This window comes from Gymnoscopelus braueri (genome assembly GCF_963280865.1).
Source record: "Gymnoscopelus braueri genome assembly, chromosome: 8".
Taxonomy (NCBI): domain Eukaryota; kingdom Metazoa; phylum Chordata; class Actinopteri; order Myctophiformes; family Myctophidae; genus Gymnoscopelus; species Gymnoscopelus braueri.
The window spans coordinates 54883242-54903951 of NC_137609.1; the positions used below are offsets into that span (position 1 = coordinate 54883242).

A 20710-nucleotide genomic window follows, 5' to 3' on the forward strand; every position below is an offset into this window, starting at 1 on the left:
GTGGAGTAAAAGTACAATATTTGCCTCTGGGATGTAGTGGAGTAGAAGTAAAAGTATACAAAATTGGAAATAAAGTAAAAGTACCTCAACATTCTACTTAAGTACAGTACTTGAGTAAATGCACTTAGTTACAGTACTTTACACCACTGCTTACCGGCAAAACAGATCCATAGATGACACCAGAGTCATACTAGAAGAAGAGTATATGTGAAAATGCTGTTTAGAGGGCTGAGAAGAAGAAAGCAGGGACAGCTGTCATCAAACGGTGCACACGTGGATTACATGTTAACCTGACTCCATCTTTGCTGCCTACACGCAGTGGTGGAAAAAGTGCTCACAGTTTTTACTTAAGTAAAAGTATCAATACTGCAATGTAGAAATACTCTGTAACAAGTAAAAGTCAGGAATTCAAAATGCACTTGAGTAAAAGTACAAAAGTAGTGGTATTAAAATGTACTTAAAGTACCAAAAGTAGAAAGTACTCATTATGCAGAATGTAACATTTCACAAGTTTTCAAATGTATAAAATGTATCAAAATCTTTTGAAAATAGCAGATCTACAAGCTTAATCCATAGAATTGAAACCTTATGTTCTTGTGATTAACTAATAATCTAATACAAGACTAATACAATACAATATAATGTATCATACTAATGATTTAGAAATACATAAGGTGGCTATCAGCTTACCTTAAACTGTTGAAAGTTGTTGATCCATTCAGACGAGTCATATGTAGGAGAATGAAGTGATTTTGATCGGCATCAAAGCCGCATGCAGTGTAATCTGATTGGTCCACATTGAGAAGGGAGGTCCTTGGTTGGTGAATGTCTTGTGTTGTAGAGACACTGCAGAATTCACTATTTTTATTATTTATTTTGTAGGAAAAAATACCCATATATTCATGTCTCTTTACATTGTGTGCATTATGCATGCTGCAACAAAATATTTGTTTAAATACTTCCATGCAAGATGTACAAATCTTTCATCTTCAGTGTATTTTTGTAGAGAGATCTGCAGATATGGGGGTTGCAGAGAGGCAGATGTTCTTCAGAAGGCATATAGGGCTTTGCTGTGGTTATGATTGAAGGTTTCACATCTGCCATTCCTTGGTACTAAACAGCTTAAAGGCTTCTCTGTGACCACATCCTCTGCTCTAGTGCTGTTGTACACACCTACACAGAGCTGTATAACAACATCAAATAATATAATAATAATACAACAAATTGAGAAAGGATGTATTTTAGTCAAGTGTTGAAAAAAGGGGATTTATTCAAAAACTTAAGGAAGTTCAAGAGCACGTACAATTAATTGGTGAGATCCTTATAATTGACCGTAAAGTAGTCATTATTCAGTAAAGTCAAAAGAGGGACTTTTGTGAGTCATTTTCATCAGTAGAAGAAGAAGAAAAAGAAACTCATTGGGAGCATCAGAGGTCAACTTACTGAAATTTAACCGTTGCTTCATGGGTGGAAGAAATACTTTATTTCTGATCTGCCTGATAGGCATGCTGCTAAAATACCCCGCACTCCTATACTGAATTTATACCGATGATGCGCCACAGCGTAAATTCTACTGTAATTATATTTGAGGGGGAATACAATTTGACACAACAGGGGTGAATCTAGGATCAGAGAGAGGCATAGCCCCCTAATCCTCTCCATAACAATTGAGACGTTAGTGCCGCAAAACAATTACTACTAAGTAACATAGCCTATATGTTTTACACCACAATAGTTTTTAAAAGACGGCCTTACCTTGGCCTCCAGTGGCACCATAAGGAGTCTGGGAGTTACAATCTTTGACCAGTAGAGGCAGCGTCTTTAACTATCAGACTCCTGTAGAACCGTGTCCCACTGTTGGTCTGTGAGGCAGACATCCTCTCTATTGGGCAAAAACAACTTTCATTTTTGATCACGTTTATAACAGTTAGTTAGGTCTGCTATATATACTGGCTCAGATTGCTGCATGGGACTTCCCCATCCCCTCCTGCTCTCCCTCCTTCCTCTATTCTTCCCTCCTATTTTCCTCTCTCCTCCCTCTCTCCTCCCTGCCTCCCTCCCTCCCTCTCCATCCCTCGCTCACCCAGTGCATAAGGCATATAGGGGACACCCTCCTTCCGGGTATCAGGCCCAGAAAGCATTCACATTAGTGTCCTTTACTCCAGTGGTTCTCAAACTTGTTCATGTCAAAGAACCCCAAAATTATATGTATTTGGGTTTTGAGTTGAAAAATGTCTATTGCCTTTAACAATATATGTATATTCAAAAATGTGCGCACATTTTCAGGATTTTTCTAAAATAGCACATCTACAAGCTCATAGTGCGGCACTCGGACGCTATATTAACTTATTTAGCTGGGGACCCCCTCGTACCTCGCCAAGGACCCCCAGGTCCAGTTATCTGGATATCCTTATTAATGGCATATAATGCATTTAAGAAAATACATGCATATACAACTCCACAGCAAAGACTGTGTAATAATGTCATTTTAACATATACATATGAAATATAGAGGTTATCACACCGTAGGCCACTGTATGTCAAATGCACACACAGTGGTGAAAATATGACAGGAAAAGTTATTTAAGGCCAAGGACTCCTTAGCTGATAGAAAGACATAAGGGACCCCCTAAATATTGTAAACATGTTTTTTGCATATCTATGCCTCAGTTCCTTCTTCTTCTTCTTCATTTAAGAGAGCCTTCTGGCATGTGTACTGTGACCTTGCAGAACTGTTAGCGTGTTAATCTCAGAAACAGTTGCGGTGAAAAACAGGGTCAGACTAGTTTGCTGTAGCCTACCGAGCTTTTCGGTTACCATTTTGACACTATACCTTTTTTCACTCTGTGGAAGGGAACTGATGATCAAAAGATTTAAAAAAAGAGAGAAGTATGACTAAGTTAAAAGCTGTCAACTTCATGTTTAAATGTTCTGTCCAGTAGAGATCGTATCTCACATTAAACAAAAAAGGTGATAAATAGTGTATAGCACCTATTCGAACGTACAAACATACAACATGAATTAATCGCAAAACATTTACAATCCTGGAAAATGTTAGATTTATTTGTATTTTATGTCTTTAAATATTTTTTAACACTTTTGTAAATTGTCATGACCCAATGTTTAAATGTAAAGGTAGGATGAGAGGAACCATCACCACATCACCACTAGGAGGCCTCGTTGAGACACCAGACATACAGCAGACCCAGCTGAAATGTTCATTAAACCACTGGCTCTCAAAATGATTGATTGATTGATTGATTGAATACAGTGTGCAAAAAGGTGGTACATTATACAAATGGTGCACACAAAAAGCCCTAAGGGCTCGTTGCCATTGTGGTCCTGATGTGTATTCAATTAATCGAGACATTTAAAGACAAACAATAATAGACAATAATATGCAAGACATCATCTATACTAGAAGCAATATATGTACAGTAGACAGTTGGGGTTTGTGTGTGTGTGTGTGTGTGTGTGTGTGTGTGTGTGTGTGTGTGTGTGTGTGGGGGGGGGGGGGGGGGGGGGTTAAGTGGGGATCCTTGAAGGGTTCCAGTTAATAAAGTACAGTGTAGTCACATCAACCCTTAAGACATTATACACTTGCAAGAGGACATGACCCCACTGTGTGAACCTTGACCCCAGCATTAAAGGGATAGTTCACCCCCAAAATATTTGTTTCCCCCTATGGATTAGTCACCCCATGGAGACTTGAATAATGTTTTAGTTTTTGTCTCATTCCTAAGACAATAATGTGACGACCGGCAGCTGTTCCGGTAGGAGACACAAAGAGTCTCCTTTGTATCTCCTACCGGAACCGCTGCCTACAGGTCCGCTGGTCATCAATTATAGGCTTAGGAATGAGGCAAAAAAATAATAAGTATCCACGAATTCAAGTCTCCATGGGGTGAGGTAATTTTTTGGGGTGAACTAACCCTTTAAACATAGCAGGTAGTAGCACTAAAGGTAAACACTATGCAGAGTGTGATTTTTACAAGATAACATTTAAAAATATATACGTTTTTGTACAATAACAAAAAAATGCTGATCTACAAGCTCACAATTTTGACAACTTTTGCCCATCATACACAACCAGGGAGAATGTAATTAACATATATGTTGTAATGGAATGGTTAAATTGTGATATTATCAAACATAATATCAGACAGTCTAGAATTACCCAAAGGGAAATAATGCATGGATTTAATTCAATGTGTGTGTGTGTGTGTGTGTGTGTGTGTGTGTGTGTGTGTGTGTGTGTGTGTGTGTGTGTGTGTGTGTGTGTGTGTGTGTGTGTGTGTGTGTGTGTGTGTGTGTGTATTAAGTGTGTGTAGGTGTAACAGTAGAGTAGGTTGTGTTGTCATCCATGGTGTGTGGATTGAGAGTCTGGTAGGTGGAGTCTGGAGGACAGTTCTCATAGTCTGCCTGAGAACAACATTAATAACACATTACTATACAGTATAATATAATATATAAAACATGTGTATGTTCATATAGCGTCAATAACATGTTAAAGGGTAAGACCACTTTGGTAGAGGTTTGGGTTGTGTATTTACTTCGCCATGATGTAACTCCAAAGGTGGACAAGAAATCAAAAATAATTGCTCCATTGATTAGAAATTGATAATTCAAAATATGCTCCTCATTGACTTACATTGTACGGTAAAACAGCTCTCAAAGTCACTCTTTTAGCACATAAACAAACACAAACAAAGTTGATTCAGTCAGACAATATAGAACATCACCAAACCCAGTGCTGTTTTTATTTTTTATAAAAATGTTAACTTCCTGTTGATTTTGCTATTTTTATTAAGAAGAAAACCCGGACTGGATTCGCGGATCCGGATCCGGATCTTCAAATAGTAAAATAAGTAGGAAGTTAACATTTTTATAAAAAAACAAACAGTACTGGGTTCGGTGATGCTCTATATTGTCTGAATCAGCTTTGTTCGTGTTTGTTTACGTGCTAAAAGAGTGAGTTTAAGAGCTGTTTTACCGTACAATGTAAGTCAATGAGGAGCAAATTTAGAATTATCAATTTCTAATCAATGGAGCAATTATTTTTGATTTCTTGTCCACCTTTGGAGTTACATCATGGCAAGGTAAATACACAACCCAAACCTCTACCAAAGTGGTCTTGCCCTTTAATAACATGTGTATGAGTGTTAATATGTACTAACGTCAGTGGGGGAGGGGTTTCCAGGCGACACAGTGGGGGAGGGGTTTCCAAGTGACACAGTGGGGGAGGGGTTTCCAGGTGACACAGGGTGACTGGGTCTGTTGTGACATCTGACTGAATAATAAAAACCTCCAAACACAAAACACACACATATTAATAATCATATTAATGTGACTGTTGATCACATTTATATTATAGTCATTTATATGTACATTAATAATGTTCACATCCTGGACCAGAAACATTTCAGCAGCATTTGTTAAAAATGTAAAATTTGTGTATAAATATGTTTCTGGACATTTTGATGGAGAACAGTTTAGATGGAAGTTCAACTCTGGCTCTATTAGAGTAAATTAATGATCATTAGAACTCTTTATCTCTAACTCTAACTATAGCACCCGTGCTGGCTTACACCAGAAGTGTTAAAATAGTACATTTGAGAGAAAATACTGTGTTTTAAAAATAACAATTTCAAAAACAGTGTTGTAACTTTAATCCTTATCCAGCAATTAACTGGTTTAATTATCTGAACCCTGATCATGACCTGTGTGACCTACTGACCTTGTATATATATGTTGTACTGACCTGCTAGTGCTGTGATCAGAATGAAGTTAACAACCAGAGACACCAACGGCCAAACAGTGACGGTCTGATTGGTTGGCAGCTGGTAGCTGAGAGAGAGAGAGAGACGAGAGAGAGAGAGGAGAGAGAGAGAGAGGAGAGAGAGAGAGAGAGAGAGAGAGAGAGAAGAGAGAGAGAAGAGAGAGAGAGAAGAGAGAGAGAGAGAAGAGAGAGAGAGAGAGAGGAGAGAGAGAGAGAGAGAGATGAGAGAGAGAGAGACGAGGAGAGAGAGAGAGAGAGAGAGAGAGAGAGACCAGACAGACAGACAGACAGACAGACAGACAGACAGACAGACAGACAGACAGACAGACAGACAGACAGACAGACAGACAGACAGACAGACAGACAGACAGACAGACAGACAGACAGACAGACAGACAGACAGACAGACAGACAGACAGACAGACAGACAGACAGACAGACAGACAGACAATTACCATGATTTTCTTCACACTGTATTAATCTGAGAAGAAGTTAACTGGATTTAACTGAAGTCAGGAAGCTTGTCATCCTTACCAGAGACGAGATGGAAGATTTCATTGAAAAGGGAGGTGTTATCTGCTGTGGTGCAGGTAAAACAATCTGTCTTCCACCAGTCACGTTGTGAATGAACAGACGATTCCCCAGTTTCGAGTACCTGTCTTTATAAGTCTCATTGAAATACTCAGCCACTTCAAGTCTTTTATTGTACGTTCTCAGGATCTTACAGGATCTCCTCCCAGTAGCTTCATGTTCCAGATGACATCACCTTTATCAGAGAACAGTTGAGGATGGTGTCTTGTCCCAGTTCCACAGGTACATTGGTCCATTTCAGAGTGTGGACAGAGGTCATAAAAACACCACAGAAAAACAACAGCATCTGTACGTGTTTCTCCATGTTGTTGTTCAGCACACACACCTACTGTCTGTCTCTCCTACACCGTCTGTCTCTCAGCTGTTCTACTGTCTGTCTCTACTACACTGTCTGTCTCTCAGCTGTCCTACTGTCTGTCTCTACTACACTGTCTGTCTCTCAGCTGTCCTACTGTCTGTCTCTACTACACTGTCTGTCTCTCAGCTGTCCTACTGTCTGTCTCTACTACACTGTCTGTCTCTCAACTGTCCTACTGCCTGTCTCTCTCTCAGCTGTCCTACTGTCTGTCTCTCCTACACTGTCTGTCTCTCAGATGTGCTACTGTCTGTCTCTACTACACTGTCTGTCTCTCAACTGTCCTACTGTCTGTCTCTCCTACACTGTCTGTCTCTCCTACACTGTCTGTCTCTCAGATGTTCTTCTGTCTGTCTCTCCTACACTGTCTGTGTCTCAGATGTCGTACTGTCTAAATACATTAGAAGTATGACGGTGGATTAAACATCTTCCTCTTTATAATACGTTTGACGTCAGTCAAGCCTCCACTCAGTGTGTTTCTCAGTAAAACCACAAAACCATCTGACCGTCAGTATAGAAAGCATACAGCTCTATAACATCCTGTTGACATGTTTGTGGTGTGTGTCTGACTCGGAGGGTGGGCGGAGGGCCAGAACTTGAAAAACATTTACTTTTTTTCTTTGCAGCTGTGTGTCTCTCTGAAGTACTCTGAGGGTACAATGAACATATTACTTACATAACATATTCCACTTCAATGCATTATCAACTATAACATTAACCTATACTGATTTATATCCTACCAGTTGTCTGATACGCACCACTTCAAGGCAGACTGTTTCACAATCATAAACATTTAATGTTTACCTTTTGAGTACAGTCACTGTACCTGCATCAGTAGAATGCAGTAGCCTATGAACTGAAATTGTAATTGTGAATTCATTTGCCAATATTTGGAACCAATTGTACTTTCTACAGGGCGTATCACGTGGGCACAACAATGTTAGTATGAGGAAGGTAGTGCACGGTGCATTCACATCCGTGGCCCAAAGTGCAAGACAAGCAGCAGCATCACACAAGGAAATGGAGTCTGCACACTGGTGATGCTGAATGAGCTCCGCTGTATTTTTACATGCAAGAAAATAGTCTGATAAAATGAATATCAAATATCTAAATACTGAATCAAGCAACTTAATAACTGTCCGGGGTGCTCCCAAAAGCCTGAGTAGACGATAAAATGACCCATCAGAAGGGGTATTTTTTACTTTACTTTACTTTTCCATTACTTTTACTTCTACTCCACTACATCTCAGAGGCAAATATTGTACTTTTACTTAGATCCACAAGCTGACAACATGTAGCATCACAACACAGTGTGAGCTTGCAGATCTGCTATTTTCAAATATTTTAGTACTTTTACTTTTGGTACTTTAAGTATATTTTGAAGCCAATACTTTTGTACTTTTACTCAAGTAAATGTTTTATTCTGGGCTTTTTCTTGTAACAGAGTATTTCTATATTGCAGTATTGGTACTTTTACTTAAGTAAATAATTTGAGTACTTTTTCCACCACTGCTAATAGTTCCATAATAGCAGCACAGTATAGTAGCAGCAGAACAGACTGGTTGTGATGCACTTTTAAAAGCTAAGATGTTTAATCAAATCCAATCCACCTTATTTATAGAGCACATTTAAAAGAGCAGCGTGGAACCAAAGTGCTGTACACCTCAGTAAAAAAAGAAGAATACAAATAAAACAATTCAAAAAATTTGAAACAATAAAAACACAAGATATTTTTTTGGGGAAAAAAATAGTTTAATAAAAAAATATATAATAAAACACAGCAAAACACACAGTTTAGAAACAAAACCTCTCTCAAAAACATAACTCTCAATCTGGTTTAAATGTCAAAGGGCACACAGATGGGATTTAAAAACAAGCAAGGTTGTTTAATCATCCACATTAATTCTCATCACATAATACTGAATCAGTTCAACATTACACTGGAACTATCTGAGGACTGCTAGACTCACGTGACCAGGGGGGAGGGAGCACTCGGGACTTCTGTTGTCACTGTGCTCTCTGGGCCAATAGCAGCGTGCGGGGCGTTCTCGCGAGATTCGGCCATTTAGTGTTGACGGAAGTGATTTCAGCCTCTCTCCACCACCACAGCTGTTGTGATGAATGTATGAAGCCACAACACAGTTAACACAATGTGTCACTTTATAGGTTGATCACATATTAAACATATCTAGCATCTCGTCATCTTCTGGTGGACGTCATGTTACTGAGGTGAGAGCAGCATTCATTCACTATGTGTGGTGGTTGTTAGCCTCTGGTCTAGACCTGGCTCGTCTGTCACAAGCGTCATGGCGCTACTTTTTCCTGGTCTTTGAAATGTTTACATTTACAACCCGTACATCTACATAAACGTTCACATTTCAAATATAAAGTGTTTACCCCATGGCCACGGATGTTACGATTTGAATCGGGTGGGTCTAAGTACCCGTATCTTCCGTATTGTTCACTAAAAAGCCTTTTTAATCCGATCGCCGGCCATTTTCTATTTTTTAAATAATGTATCAGATTGCAATACATCTCCCAACCGATAGGGGCGCGTTGTTAAAGGCGTATGGAGAACATTCAAAGAAAATGGCCGGCGATCGGATTAAAATGCTTTTTATTGAACAATAAAGAAGATACGGGTACTTAGACCCGGGCGTTTTAACTTGTAACATCCGTGGCCGTGAGGTCAGCACTTTATATTTGAAATGTGAACGTTTATGTAGATGTACTGGTGGTAAATGTAAAAATGTCAAAAAACAGGAACAAGTAGCGCCATGACTGTCATAGTATGACGGTCATGTTTCAGGACTACCTCTGGTCCAGAGCGTTAGTGACTTCTCTCTAACTGCTCTCTGCTCATAGACACAACATTACACTGCTGTGCCACTTACACTCCGTACTTTAGTACAAAATAAACTCAACTATTTCACTATTCACTGAAACAAAGGCTGTTTTGTGTTGTTTGAAAGTCTATTCTCCGTCTCTGTATAATACACTGTCTGCCTGCCAGACGGAAATTATTGTTATTTTACTCCACTGCGCCCTCTACAGATCTGGTCTATATAAATTACCATTGAGCAGATCTGTAGGGGGCGCAGTTGAGAGAATAAAATAATTTCCATCTGGCAGACACATTTTATTTGTCTGTCCATAAAGTGTATTATACAGAGAAGGTGGGGTGCTGAGAGGCTTCCCATCCTGGAGAATAGACTTTCAACAACACAAAACAGCCTTTGTTTCAGTGAATAGTGAAGTAGTTTAGTTAATTTAATACTAAAAGACTGAGACCACACAATGCAGTGTGATGTTGTGTGTATGAGTAGAGCAGTTAGAGAGCTGGACCAGAGCTAGTGTGACTGATACTACTCTGCAGTGATTCTCAACCATTAATAGATCTTTTCAGACCAACCTTTTTATTTGCAAGGACCCCCAGTTTGATATGATGCCTGCCTGAAGCTCTGGTCTATGCTCCTGCCTGCCTTAGACCAGTGGTTCTCAACCAAGTGCTTGTCAGGGTGGGGGGTCCCCAGTTCAAATATGATTATTTGGGGGGGGGGGGGGGGGGTCGCAGCCTGAAAATGTTGAGAACCACTGCCATAGACCAGTGGTTCTCAAACGTTTTCATGTCAAGGACCCCCAAATTCATATGTATCTGGTCGAGGACCCCCATCTAAAAATGTTTTGTGTCAGGGACCCCCCCCCCCCAACAGAAGATTAATGTTTAATAAAATAAATCAATATAATATTTTAGATATTTATCAAATATTTTCAAAAACAGCAGATCTACAAGCTTGTGAGCTTGTAGATCTGCTATTTTTGAACAGCCTACATATAGATGGATAAAGTGGTTAAAATGTTTGTGATGCTATGTTAACACATTTTGCTGGGGACCCCCTGGAACCCCCCCAAGGACCCCTGGACTGGTCTAAGGCATTTGAGAACCAATGCCTTATTTTCATGTCAAGGACCCATTAACATTAATTAAAATGTATTTGTCTGCAGCCAGACCCCCAATCAGAATGTTTTTGTGGCATGCAGGGACCCCCCCAGGGACCCCCATACAAAGAGTTGTGTTGTTAAATCCCTTTTCCACTATGCTTCTGCTATTTTCAAATAGGACTGTTGTCACGATTACACATTTATTTTGACGATTAATTGCCACTCAAATAATTGCGATTAACAATTTAATTGTCTATTGCACACACCATGTGAATAAAATATAAATTTCTGTCACTTCGTGTCGCGTTCTAAGCTTGTAGATCAGCTATTTATGTTTTTTTTTATATTTGAAAATGTGTGAACACTTTTCAACATGGAGATATGCAATAATAATTGTGATTATCAAAAATAAGTGCAATTAGACGATTAAGTAATAATTGTGACAGGCCTATTTTCAAATAGCCGATGAAGGGTTAAAGTGGTTAAACTGATTTTGATACTGTATCAACCCCCCCCCCCCCCCCCAAAAAAAAAGGACCCCTGTGGGGGTACCAGCAAAATGTGTTGATATGAATTTTTCAATTTCAAATGAGTTTTATTGGCAAACGTTTACATTACAGCAAATGTGAACTACAAGCAGCAAAGTTAAATACAGTTTCAATTCAAATGTATGTACAGCAAACTACCTTGCAAAACCACAACATGCATTTGCTGTTATAAATAGTTATATAATAAAGGCAAAGGGTAGTTTATGGTACAACAAAGCTTTTGACACAAATAGCAGCACAGTCACTATGATACTTTTAAAGACGCATGTCTCAGTGTGGACTGAAGCCACATTTATGTTATCATACTACAGTGCAGTGGTGTAAAGTAACTAAGTACATTTACTTAAGTACTGTACTTAAGTACAATTTTGAGGTATTTGTACTTTACTTGAGTATTTCCAATTTCCAATACTTTTACTTCTACTCCACTACATCTCAGAGGCAAATATTGTACTTTTACTCCACTACAATTATTTGAAAACTTTAGTTACTAGTTACTTTTCAGATATAAACTATGATATAATGAAACATACATTAACCACTTTAGACCTATTTTATAGCTCACAACGCGATGCGACGCGTTGTGAGCTTGTAGATCGGCTATTTTCAAATATTTTGTACTTTAAGTACATTTTGATGCCAATACTTTTGTACTTTTACTCAAGTACATTTTGAATTCTGGACTTTTACTTGTAACAGAGTATTTTTATATTGCAGTATTGATACTTTTACTTAAGTAAAGCATTTGAGTATTTTTTCCACTAGTACAGTGTCACTTGCTGAAAGTAACTGATCTACAAGTTCACCACCACTGCCTCTGATGACGTCCTCTCTTTACAGGAAAGCCTAATATGGACGCGGTGGCCATCGTCTCCTGTGCGGTCTGGAGATGTGTAGACACGCTGGTCCTGCTGCTGGAGCTGCTTGTGTGGCTGGCTGGCTGTGTGCTCCACCTGCTGGCCAACGCGGGTACTGCGCTGCACAGCATGCTGCTGGCCCTGAGCGGCAGCAGTCTCCTGGAGTACTGCAAGGTGGCGCTGTTCTCCTTCCTCACCCTGACCGAGGTGAGACCGGTGGTGGACAAAGTACTACATTTTTTTACTTAAGTAAAAGTATCAATACTGCAATGTAGAAATACCCCGTTACAAGTAAAAGTCCAGAATTCAAAATGTAGTCGAGTAAAAGTACAAAAAAAGTAAAGTAGAAAGTACTCATTATGCAGAATGTCCCATTTCACAAGTTTTTTAAATGTATACACATCTTTTGAAAATAGCAGATCTATAAGCCCACCGCATTGTGAGCTTGTAGATCTGCCATGTTCAAATGTCAGAAATGTATATAGGGGCTGAAGTGGTTAATGTATGTTTTGTAATAATAATCAAAATCTACAAAGTAACTAGTAACTAAAGTTTTCAAATAATTAGTGGAGTAAAAGTATAATATTTGCCTCTGAGATGTAGTGGAGTAGAAGTAAAAGTATTGAACATTGCAAACCCTCCAGTAAAGTAAAAATAACTTAAAATTGTAAATGTACTTAGTTACTTTACACCACTGACCCTGACCGAGGTGAGCGAGACACAACAACAACAACAACAACAACAACAACAACAACACCACTGAGGTTGAGGTTTTGGATCTTGTGAGACAGGTGCCGCCACAGCCCATAGGAGCCCATACATGCAATGACCATTATCCTCCTCCTCCTCCTCCTCCTCCTCCCCACCCGGCTTCCCTCCCCCGAACACGGGCCCATTGTGTTCGTATAGACGCCCGAACAAAGCCAGATGCACCGTGGTGGATTCAAACCCACAACCTCCATGGTGGAAGGCAATGACTTAACCACTGAGCCACCCGAGTGTTTCCACTGATTTAACATGCTGCTATTTTCAGGCTTTTTTGTTAATGATCCTCTTTTATTCTCCCTTCTTACTCTTTAACCCTTTAAGACCGGGAAAGCATCATCTGTGTCATTTTTAAATTTCTTTGGTTATTCAAAAATAGCAGATCTACAAGCTCATAGATCTGCTATTTTATCGTGACAATTTGTGCAAATCGTTGAATATATAATTATTTTTACTGAAATCTTTGCTTTTGGGGGTCCCTGGAACAAAATATTTTTATGTCAAGGACCCCCAAAATTATATGTATTTGGCCAAAATATGTATGTATGTATGTTAACGATAAAAAAGAAAAGGGTTCTAGATCAGCTATTTTAAACTGCAACAGTGAAAGTAAATCAGAATCTCACCTCACTTTTACCTCGTGTTTGTCTTGTGACAGTAACATTTGATTTGATTGATTTGATTGGTTTGAGGTGGCGTCCAGCGCGGCTCACGGGGCCCTGCGCACCCTGCAGGGCTGGCTGCAGACCCTAGGGGGGGTCTGTGAGGGGTTCAAGATGGTGGGCCATCTCCTGTGCCACGTGGCGTGGCGGACCAAAGACCTGCTTCACCGAGGCCTGGTGTCTGGGAACCTCTTCATGAGGCAGATGTGTGAAGGTACAATACATGTTACTGATAGGTGCAGTTTGATGGGTTTTCGTTCAAATAGGTGTTAAATAGCTCTATATTCTGTTTGTAATTGTTAGAGTGTTTGTTCAGTGACAGGGATTTCCCTCTCTCCAGCTCTATAGTAAACAAAACAAACAAACAGGATGAACAAGTGAAGTTGGAGGTGATGATGACACAAACTAATGACACAATTGTAATTGGAACAATATAACATTTAAGCTGATAAATAGGTACTCTCTCCTGAGTCCTGATTGGCTGACATTGGCAACCCACCTGGAAATGTAACTTCTGTTTATCAAAGAGCTGGAGAGAGTTCTCAAATTCTGCCAGAACTCGACCCGACCCGACCCAACGTTTTCGGGCCGGGCTAGGCCTAAAATCTATGCTAATTAGTCGGGCCGGGCCGAGCCTCGGGTTCCGTGAAGAAAAAAGAAAAAGAAAAAGAAAAAGAAAAAAAACTATTACCCGCCCAAAAATAAATGTCAACTGCCCCTAGCCGCCCAACGGTAAGGCAGACGGGAATGGCAGTGCATGTGTTGGATGCAGCTCAACGTGAACTTTACTCAGGTATCTAGTTTGTCGCCGTCCGACCTTCCTAACCCGTGTTATTAAAGACAAACGGGCGACAACGGCCAAAATTCGACAGAAAATCTGCGAAAGTGTTGTTTTCAAGATGTTTTGGTCATTATCTCTGGAACAGAAGGTCCAATTTGCTCAGTTCAAAGCTTGTTGGATGCTTGACTTTGAGGACATTAAACACACAATGACACCTTTTCAGTTTTTCGGGCCTAAAAGTATGGTAATTATTTGGGCCAGGCCGAGCCTCGGGCTGGCACAGTAGGGCCCAGTTAGGGGGGGCCGGGCCTTAATTTTCTGGCTCGTTGAGAACTCTACTGGAGAGACGAGTAGAACTGTTACTGAACAAACACTCTGTATGTAGCAATTATTACTAAGATAATGTCATTTTGTATTCGTTATAGCCTTACCAATAACACAGATGACAGGATGTTCGAGCACAGCAACAGCCGATAGGTTAAAAAGTTAACGGGCATCAATAAGCGCTGCGTGCTTATTATATATGCGGACATAATATCTAAAGCGCTCCTCCTAAAAGTTTTATTTGGACACAAAGTCCATAAAGCTGATTCTGGCTTCTGATTTTGAAGGTGTGTGAAATAAACACATTAATTGACTCATTGTGAAGGAGTGTGACATAAACTAATAAAGTAATTGATTGGTTAATTGTGAAGGAGTGTGACATAAACTAATGCATTGATTGGTTGATTGTGAAGGAGTGTGACATAAACTAATGCATTGATTGGTTGATTGTGAAGGAGTGTGACATGAACTAATGCATTGATTGGTTGATTGTGAAGGAGTGGTGTGACATAAACTAATGCATTGATTGGTTGATTGTGAAGGAGTGTGACATAAACTAATGCATTGATTGGTTGATTGTGAAGGAGTGTGACATAAACTAATGCATTGATTGGTTGATTGTGAAGGAGTGTGCATCGCGTTGAGCCTCATCTTCTACGTTGTGAACACGGTGGTGAACATCGTTCTCATCTCCATGCAGGACTGTCTCTCCGTGCTGGTCGGACCCTGGGAGGTAAGACCTGGTGATAATACAAGATATAATTTTATTTTTTGATATAACTTTTATTATTGTCTTTTTTTAGCTAACAAAATTAATTAGTGAATTGTTTTAGTTGTGTCTCTCATGAAAACCTTAAAAATATAAGTTAGGCAATTATGCTATGAGGCTAACGATATTAGGACTAATAGACCTTTAACCCATTGAGACCTGAAGCCGATTCTACATGTCTCCTAAATCTCAACAGTTTTCTGAAAAACGTTTGTTTCTATATCAGTGGTGCTCAATCTTTTTCATGTCAAGGACCCCCAGAATGATATGTATTTGGCCGCGGACCCCCATCAAAATATTTTGTTCCAGGGACCCCCCAGAAGCAACGATTTGAGTTAAAAATGTTCGCTTTAAAAATATATATTCAAAGATTTGCACACATTTTCATGATTTTTCAAAAATAGCAGATCTACAAGCTCGTAGCGCGGCACTCGGTGCCGCGCTATGAGCTTGTAGATCTGCTATTTTTGAATAGCCTAAAGTGTAAAATAATGCTTTTTAGCTCAAATCTAAAAATGACACAGTTCCAGGTATTAATGGGTTAATAAAACATATACATTTAGCTTTATAATCCCATAATCACAACAATGTCCTGATTGGTTGACAGCCCTACTGGGAGGCCGTGTGGTCGCCGCTGCACAAAGCGCTGGAGCTGGCGGTGACGGCGCTGACCTTCCTGTACGGCTGCCTGGTGGGCGTGTCCGTGCTGCTGTGGGCGCCGTGCCAGCTCCTCCTGGAGGTCCTGGCGGCCGCCGGCCGCCTCCTCTACTTCCAGGACGGCCTCCTCCACGCCTCCGGCGGCCGCCTCCTGTTCCTCCTGCTGACGGCGGCGGCGACGGCCTTGGTGTACCTGAACCCCGGCCTCCGCCTGGTCGCGGTGCGGTGGTACCGTGCTGCCGTGCTGCCGGGCGCGCGGTACCTCTGGGACTGCTGCGCGCGGTACCTCTGGGACTACTACACGGCGGTACTGGAGCAAGCTCGCAGGGGGGAGGGGGGGGCTGGCGGGGGAGTCCAGGACTCGTCGTCGGAGGAGGAGGGGGGGGGGGGGACCCGTCGGTGGCGCGGACACCGGCATCGATCCCCCGCCGCCGCCGCCGCCGACACATGAACCGGACGGGTTGAACGACCACCCGCCCGAACCCCGCCCCAGCCACCCGGACGGCGGCGGCGGCGGCGGCGGCAGTCCGTCCGTAGCGAGGAGGACTAGTCGGACCGCGTGGCAGACCGCCGTGGCTGAGGGTTCGGACCATGTCGACGGTAAGGCTCTCTCACAATTGTGGCATGATCACAGTTCATAATCACATGATCACAGTTCATAATCACATGATCACAGCTCATAATCACATGATCACAGCTCAGAATCATAAGTTTGCGTGATAGTCGGAATCGTTTACAATCATCTGCATCAGTTGACACTTTTTCATATTTTTAACCCATTAAGACCTGGAATTGTGTAATTTTTAGATTTGAGCTAAAAAGCATTATTTTACACTTTGGCTATTCAAAAATAGCAGATATACAAGCTCATAGCGCGGCACCGAGTGCCGCGCTACGAGCTTGTAGATCTGCTATTTTTGAAAAATCGTGAAAATGTGTGCAAATCTTTGAATATAGATATTTTTAAAGCGAACATTTTTAACTCAAATCTTTGCTTCCGGGGGTCCCTGGAACAAAATATTTTGATGGGGGTCCGCGGCCAAATACATACAATATTGGGGGTCCTTGACATGAAAAAGATTGAGCACCACTGATATAGAAACATAGCTTTTTCAGAAAACTGTTGGGATTTAGGAGACATGTAGAATCGGCCTCAGGTCTTAAAGGGTTAAAGGGACTACACCATGAATTTTAACTTTTTCTTCTTTTTTGTGTGTTTTTGGTCTCCCCTACCTTTCTTACATCCCCAAAAATACCCCAGTTTGAACACTCAGGCTTTCACAGCTTGTCTGGGGTTTTATGTAAATTGGTCCCAAAACAGGCCAAACTGATTTGCCCCCGAAAGTGACGTCACTAGCGGAACAATCCCTCCTGTTTTTCAGTTCCAACATAAAAAATAATAATAACAAAAATCGGGTATATTTTTTTGTACTTTTTCCACACAGAACCAGGAGATAACATGCATACAAACTGGCTCAATAGCGCCACGTGCCAAATCAGGACAATGTGGTATTGCAGGTGAAAGTCCTTTATAAGCCAGAGAGAAGTTAGTTGGAATGAGTATATCTGAGGCTTGATTTAGGCTCAAACCTTTTGAAAAACGTTTCAGGGACATAAACAATATGATATTAAATGTTAAATATATTTTTTAAATTCATGGTGTAGATCCTTTAAAAGATCGCGGAAATTGCAGATCTACAAGCTGCAGACAGACAGACATCCCATTGGCCCACTGACTTGTCTATCATCTGAATACCGGCCTATAGTGGCCGAATCACCGGCCGGCGTGGCCCAGGAGTTCCACCCAATAACATTACAGCTGATCTACAAGCCCCATAACGCGTTGCTGACTCGACGTGTTATGTGCTTGTAGATCTTCTATGTTCAGCACACGACACGACGAGGAATACATTACAGACACATGAGAGAGGGTGAAAATGGGGCAGCACAATTTTACGATATTGTACATTTCATGATAAAGAAGGAGAAAAGGGTTGTCCGTCAGGGCTGCAGGAAAACATCGATTCGAATTCAAAAATCGATTCTCATGTTGGACGATTCAGAATCGATTATCATTAAAACAGGGTCCCCACGGTCATGAAATTCCTGGAAATATTTTGAAATTAGAAAAATATTTTTCCAGTCCTGGAAAAGATTTGGAATTTGTCTAGGGTCCTGGAATTTATCAAGGGTCCTGGAAAAATATTTGGCTATGCATTGTTTTTGGCAATTTCTTTCCAAAACATCTATAACATTACACAAAATATGTATTTTCTTTCCGAACGGGCTGCGTGATTGCAGCCTAATGTATACCGGACGTGACAAAAATAACAGATCTACAAGCTCACAACGTGCTGCAGCGTGATGCGTAGTTAGTCAATTTTTTAGTTTTTAGTTTAGTTCTTTATTTTTGCTACACTGCCTGTCTTTGGGCATTGCACATAAGAGTAAGAGACTGATTATTGCGCTGAATGTTATATATAATAATGTTATACAGGCCTGGAAATTGGGGTAAATATTCTGGAAAAGTCTTGGAAAAGTTTTGGAAATTCATTGGTAAAAATGTGTGGGAACCCTGTTAAAAAAAAAATATATATATATATATATATATATATATATATTACATATATATATATTATTTCCCCCAGTATTTTTGTATAATGACATTTTTGAGAAGTGCAAGTTCTGGGCTGAATCGGGAAAGAAAATCGATTTTGAATCTGGAAAAATACGTTTTTTAATCGAGAATCGTTTTGAATCGAAAAAAATATTAAGATTTTGAATCGAAAATTATTATTTTTTTGAATCGAGAATAGTTTGTTTTGAAAAAATCTGAGAAAATCTGAATCTTGACCCCAATAATCGGAGATAGCAGAAGATTCACAGCCCTATTACCCGTACCTCTTTTTTTTATTATTATTTTGTATTCGTGTTTTATTTTATTTATATTTTTTTTATTTCTTTCCCTCTGTTTCTTCAGCCCTGGGCGGAGACATCGGCGTGGGACGTGAGGCGGACGCCGGCGGCCTCCTGAAGGAGCAGGAGGAGCGGAGCGGCCTCCTCAGCCTCCTGAAGGAGCAGGAGGAGCGGAGCGGCCTCCTCAGCCTGCTGAAGGAGCAGGAGGAGAGGAAGAAGTGTGTGATCTGCCAGGACCGCTCCAAGTCGGTGCTGCTGCTGCCCTGCCGACACCTGTGCCTGTGCCGCCTCTGCTCCGACATCCTGGTGAAACGGCGCCCCCTGGTGCAGCGCTGCTGCCCGCTGTGCCGGCAGCCCATCACACAGACCATGGACGTGTTCCTCTGATCCAAGCTCTGTTCAGGCCAGCAATGTGTCGATGTGTGTCCCTGAGCAAGACTCTTAACTCTATAACTGCCAAAGACGTTTATAAACGTCTTTGAGAAATTAGCTGTTGCCTGCCAAAGACGTTTAAAAACGTCTTGGAAAAAAAAATTAAAAAAAAAATTCTAAAAAGATTCTCTAATTATTTAGTATTGACACCTTTTCGATATTCCAAACGAATAAGGAGATAACAATTTCCAAAGATTTGCTGCTCCATCCACTTCAATGTTAAAATTGAAACGGACAAACAATTCACAATGTTTTTTGGTTTGAAACTACTGGTTTTGAGCTATTTTCAAACATCAAACAACACATGACAACAAGGTCAAATTGACCTCGTTGACATTTGTGAAACCACACCTGAATCTCATCTGTGATTAGAAATTTTCTGGGGATCAATCATACTTGAGAAAAATATTTTGTGGCTATGCGAAAAGGTACCAAAATCGGTCAAAACCCTGGCAGAGGCTACAGACTGTTCTGAAAAAACTCTGGCAGGGTAAGAGTTAATCCCTTAGACTCTTAATCCCCAGAGAGTGAAAAAAAAGACTGTATCAAGTACGTTCTTTACAGGTGCGTTTAACCAATTCTAGAGGGTTCAAGTGGTAGGCCTATCGGATACGCAGCTCGGCAAAGGTGAATTGATCCCAGTGTATGACGGAGGACAATTTCACCATGAATTAAAATCTCTGCGATGCGATTACTGTGAGCGTATTTTATCACAATAAACGATAATAGCGATTATCGTGCCATCCCTAGTGCTGCACCAGAATACTTTGGTGATATTTGGAATTGACAATATCCTTATATAAAAGTGTTTTTATAGCCTTGTGAGTTTAAATCACAGAAGGAAGAGAGGAAGAGAAGAGAGAACGTGCTTTTCAACTGTGTGCGTTCATTGGAACGTTGTCACCATCATCATGCATTATTGTCTCCGCCAGGCCGAAAGGCATGGCGAGAGTATGTTTTACCCCGTGTGTGTGTGTGTGTGTGTGTGTGTGTGTGTGTGTGTGTGTGTGTGTGTGTGTGTGTGTGTGTGTGTGTGTGTGTGTGTGTGTGTGTGTGTGTGTGTGTGTGTGTGTGTGTGTGTGTGTGTGTGTGTGTGTGTGTGTGTGTGTGTCCGTCATTCTGTCTGTGTACAGCTAATCTCCGGCACCGTTGGCCCGGTCGCTGCGAAACTGTGCACACACACTCCCTGGATGCCAATTCAGAACCTCTGCCCCAAATTTTTCACATGGGCCTGTTATAGCGCCACCAGGAGGCCGATTTGTGCAAAACCCATTTTTTTATATTACTCCTACAGATTTTGTCCAAACATCACGCAAATCGGTACACAGTATC

At 40.8% G+C, this 20710-nt stretch overlaps 1 protein-coding gene across 1 annotated transcript; it reads left to right on the forward strand.

The window, feature by feature from the left end:
* The first annotated feature begins 8836 nt into the window (after positions 1 to 8836).
* Positions 8837 to 19339, forward strand: LOC308090952 (E3 ubiquitin-protein ligase RNF26-like). Its single transcript, XM_080436225.1, has 7 exons — positions 8837 to 8954; positions 12056 to 12279; positions 13530 to 13713; positions 15231 to 15337; positions 15981 to 16312; positions 16407 to 16630; positions 19011 to 19339. The coding sequence occupies exons 2-7, from the start codon at positions 12067 to 12069 to the stop codon at positions 19331 to 19333; spliced, it is 1383 nt and encodes a 460-aa protein (XP_080292351.1). The 5' UTR covers positions 8837 to 8954; positions 12056 to 12066; the 3' UTR covers positions 19334 to 19339.
* The last annotated feature ends 1371 nt before the right edge of the window (positions 19340 to 20710 follow it).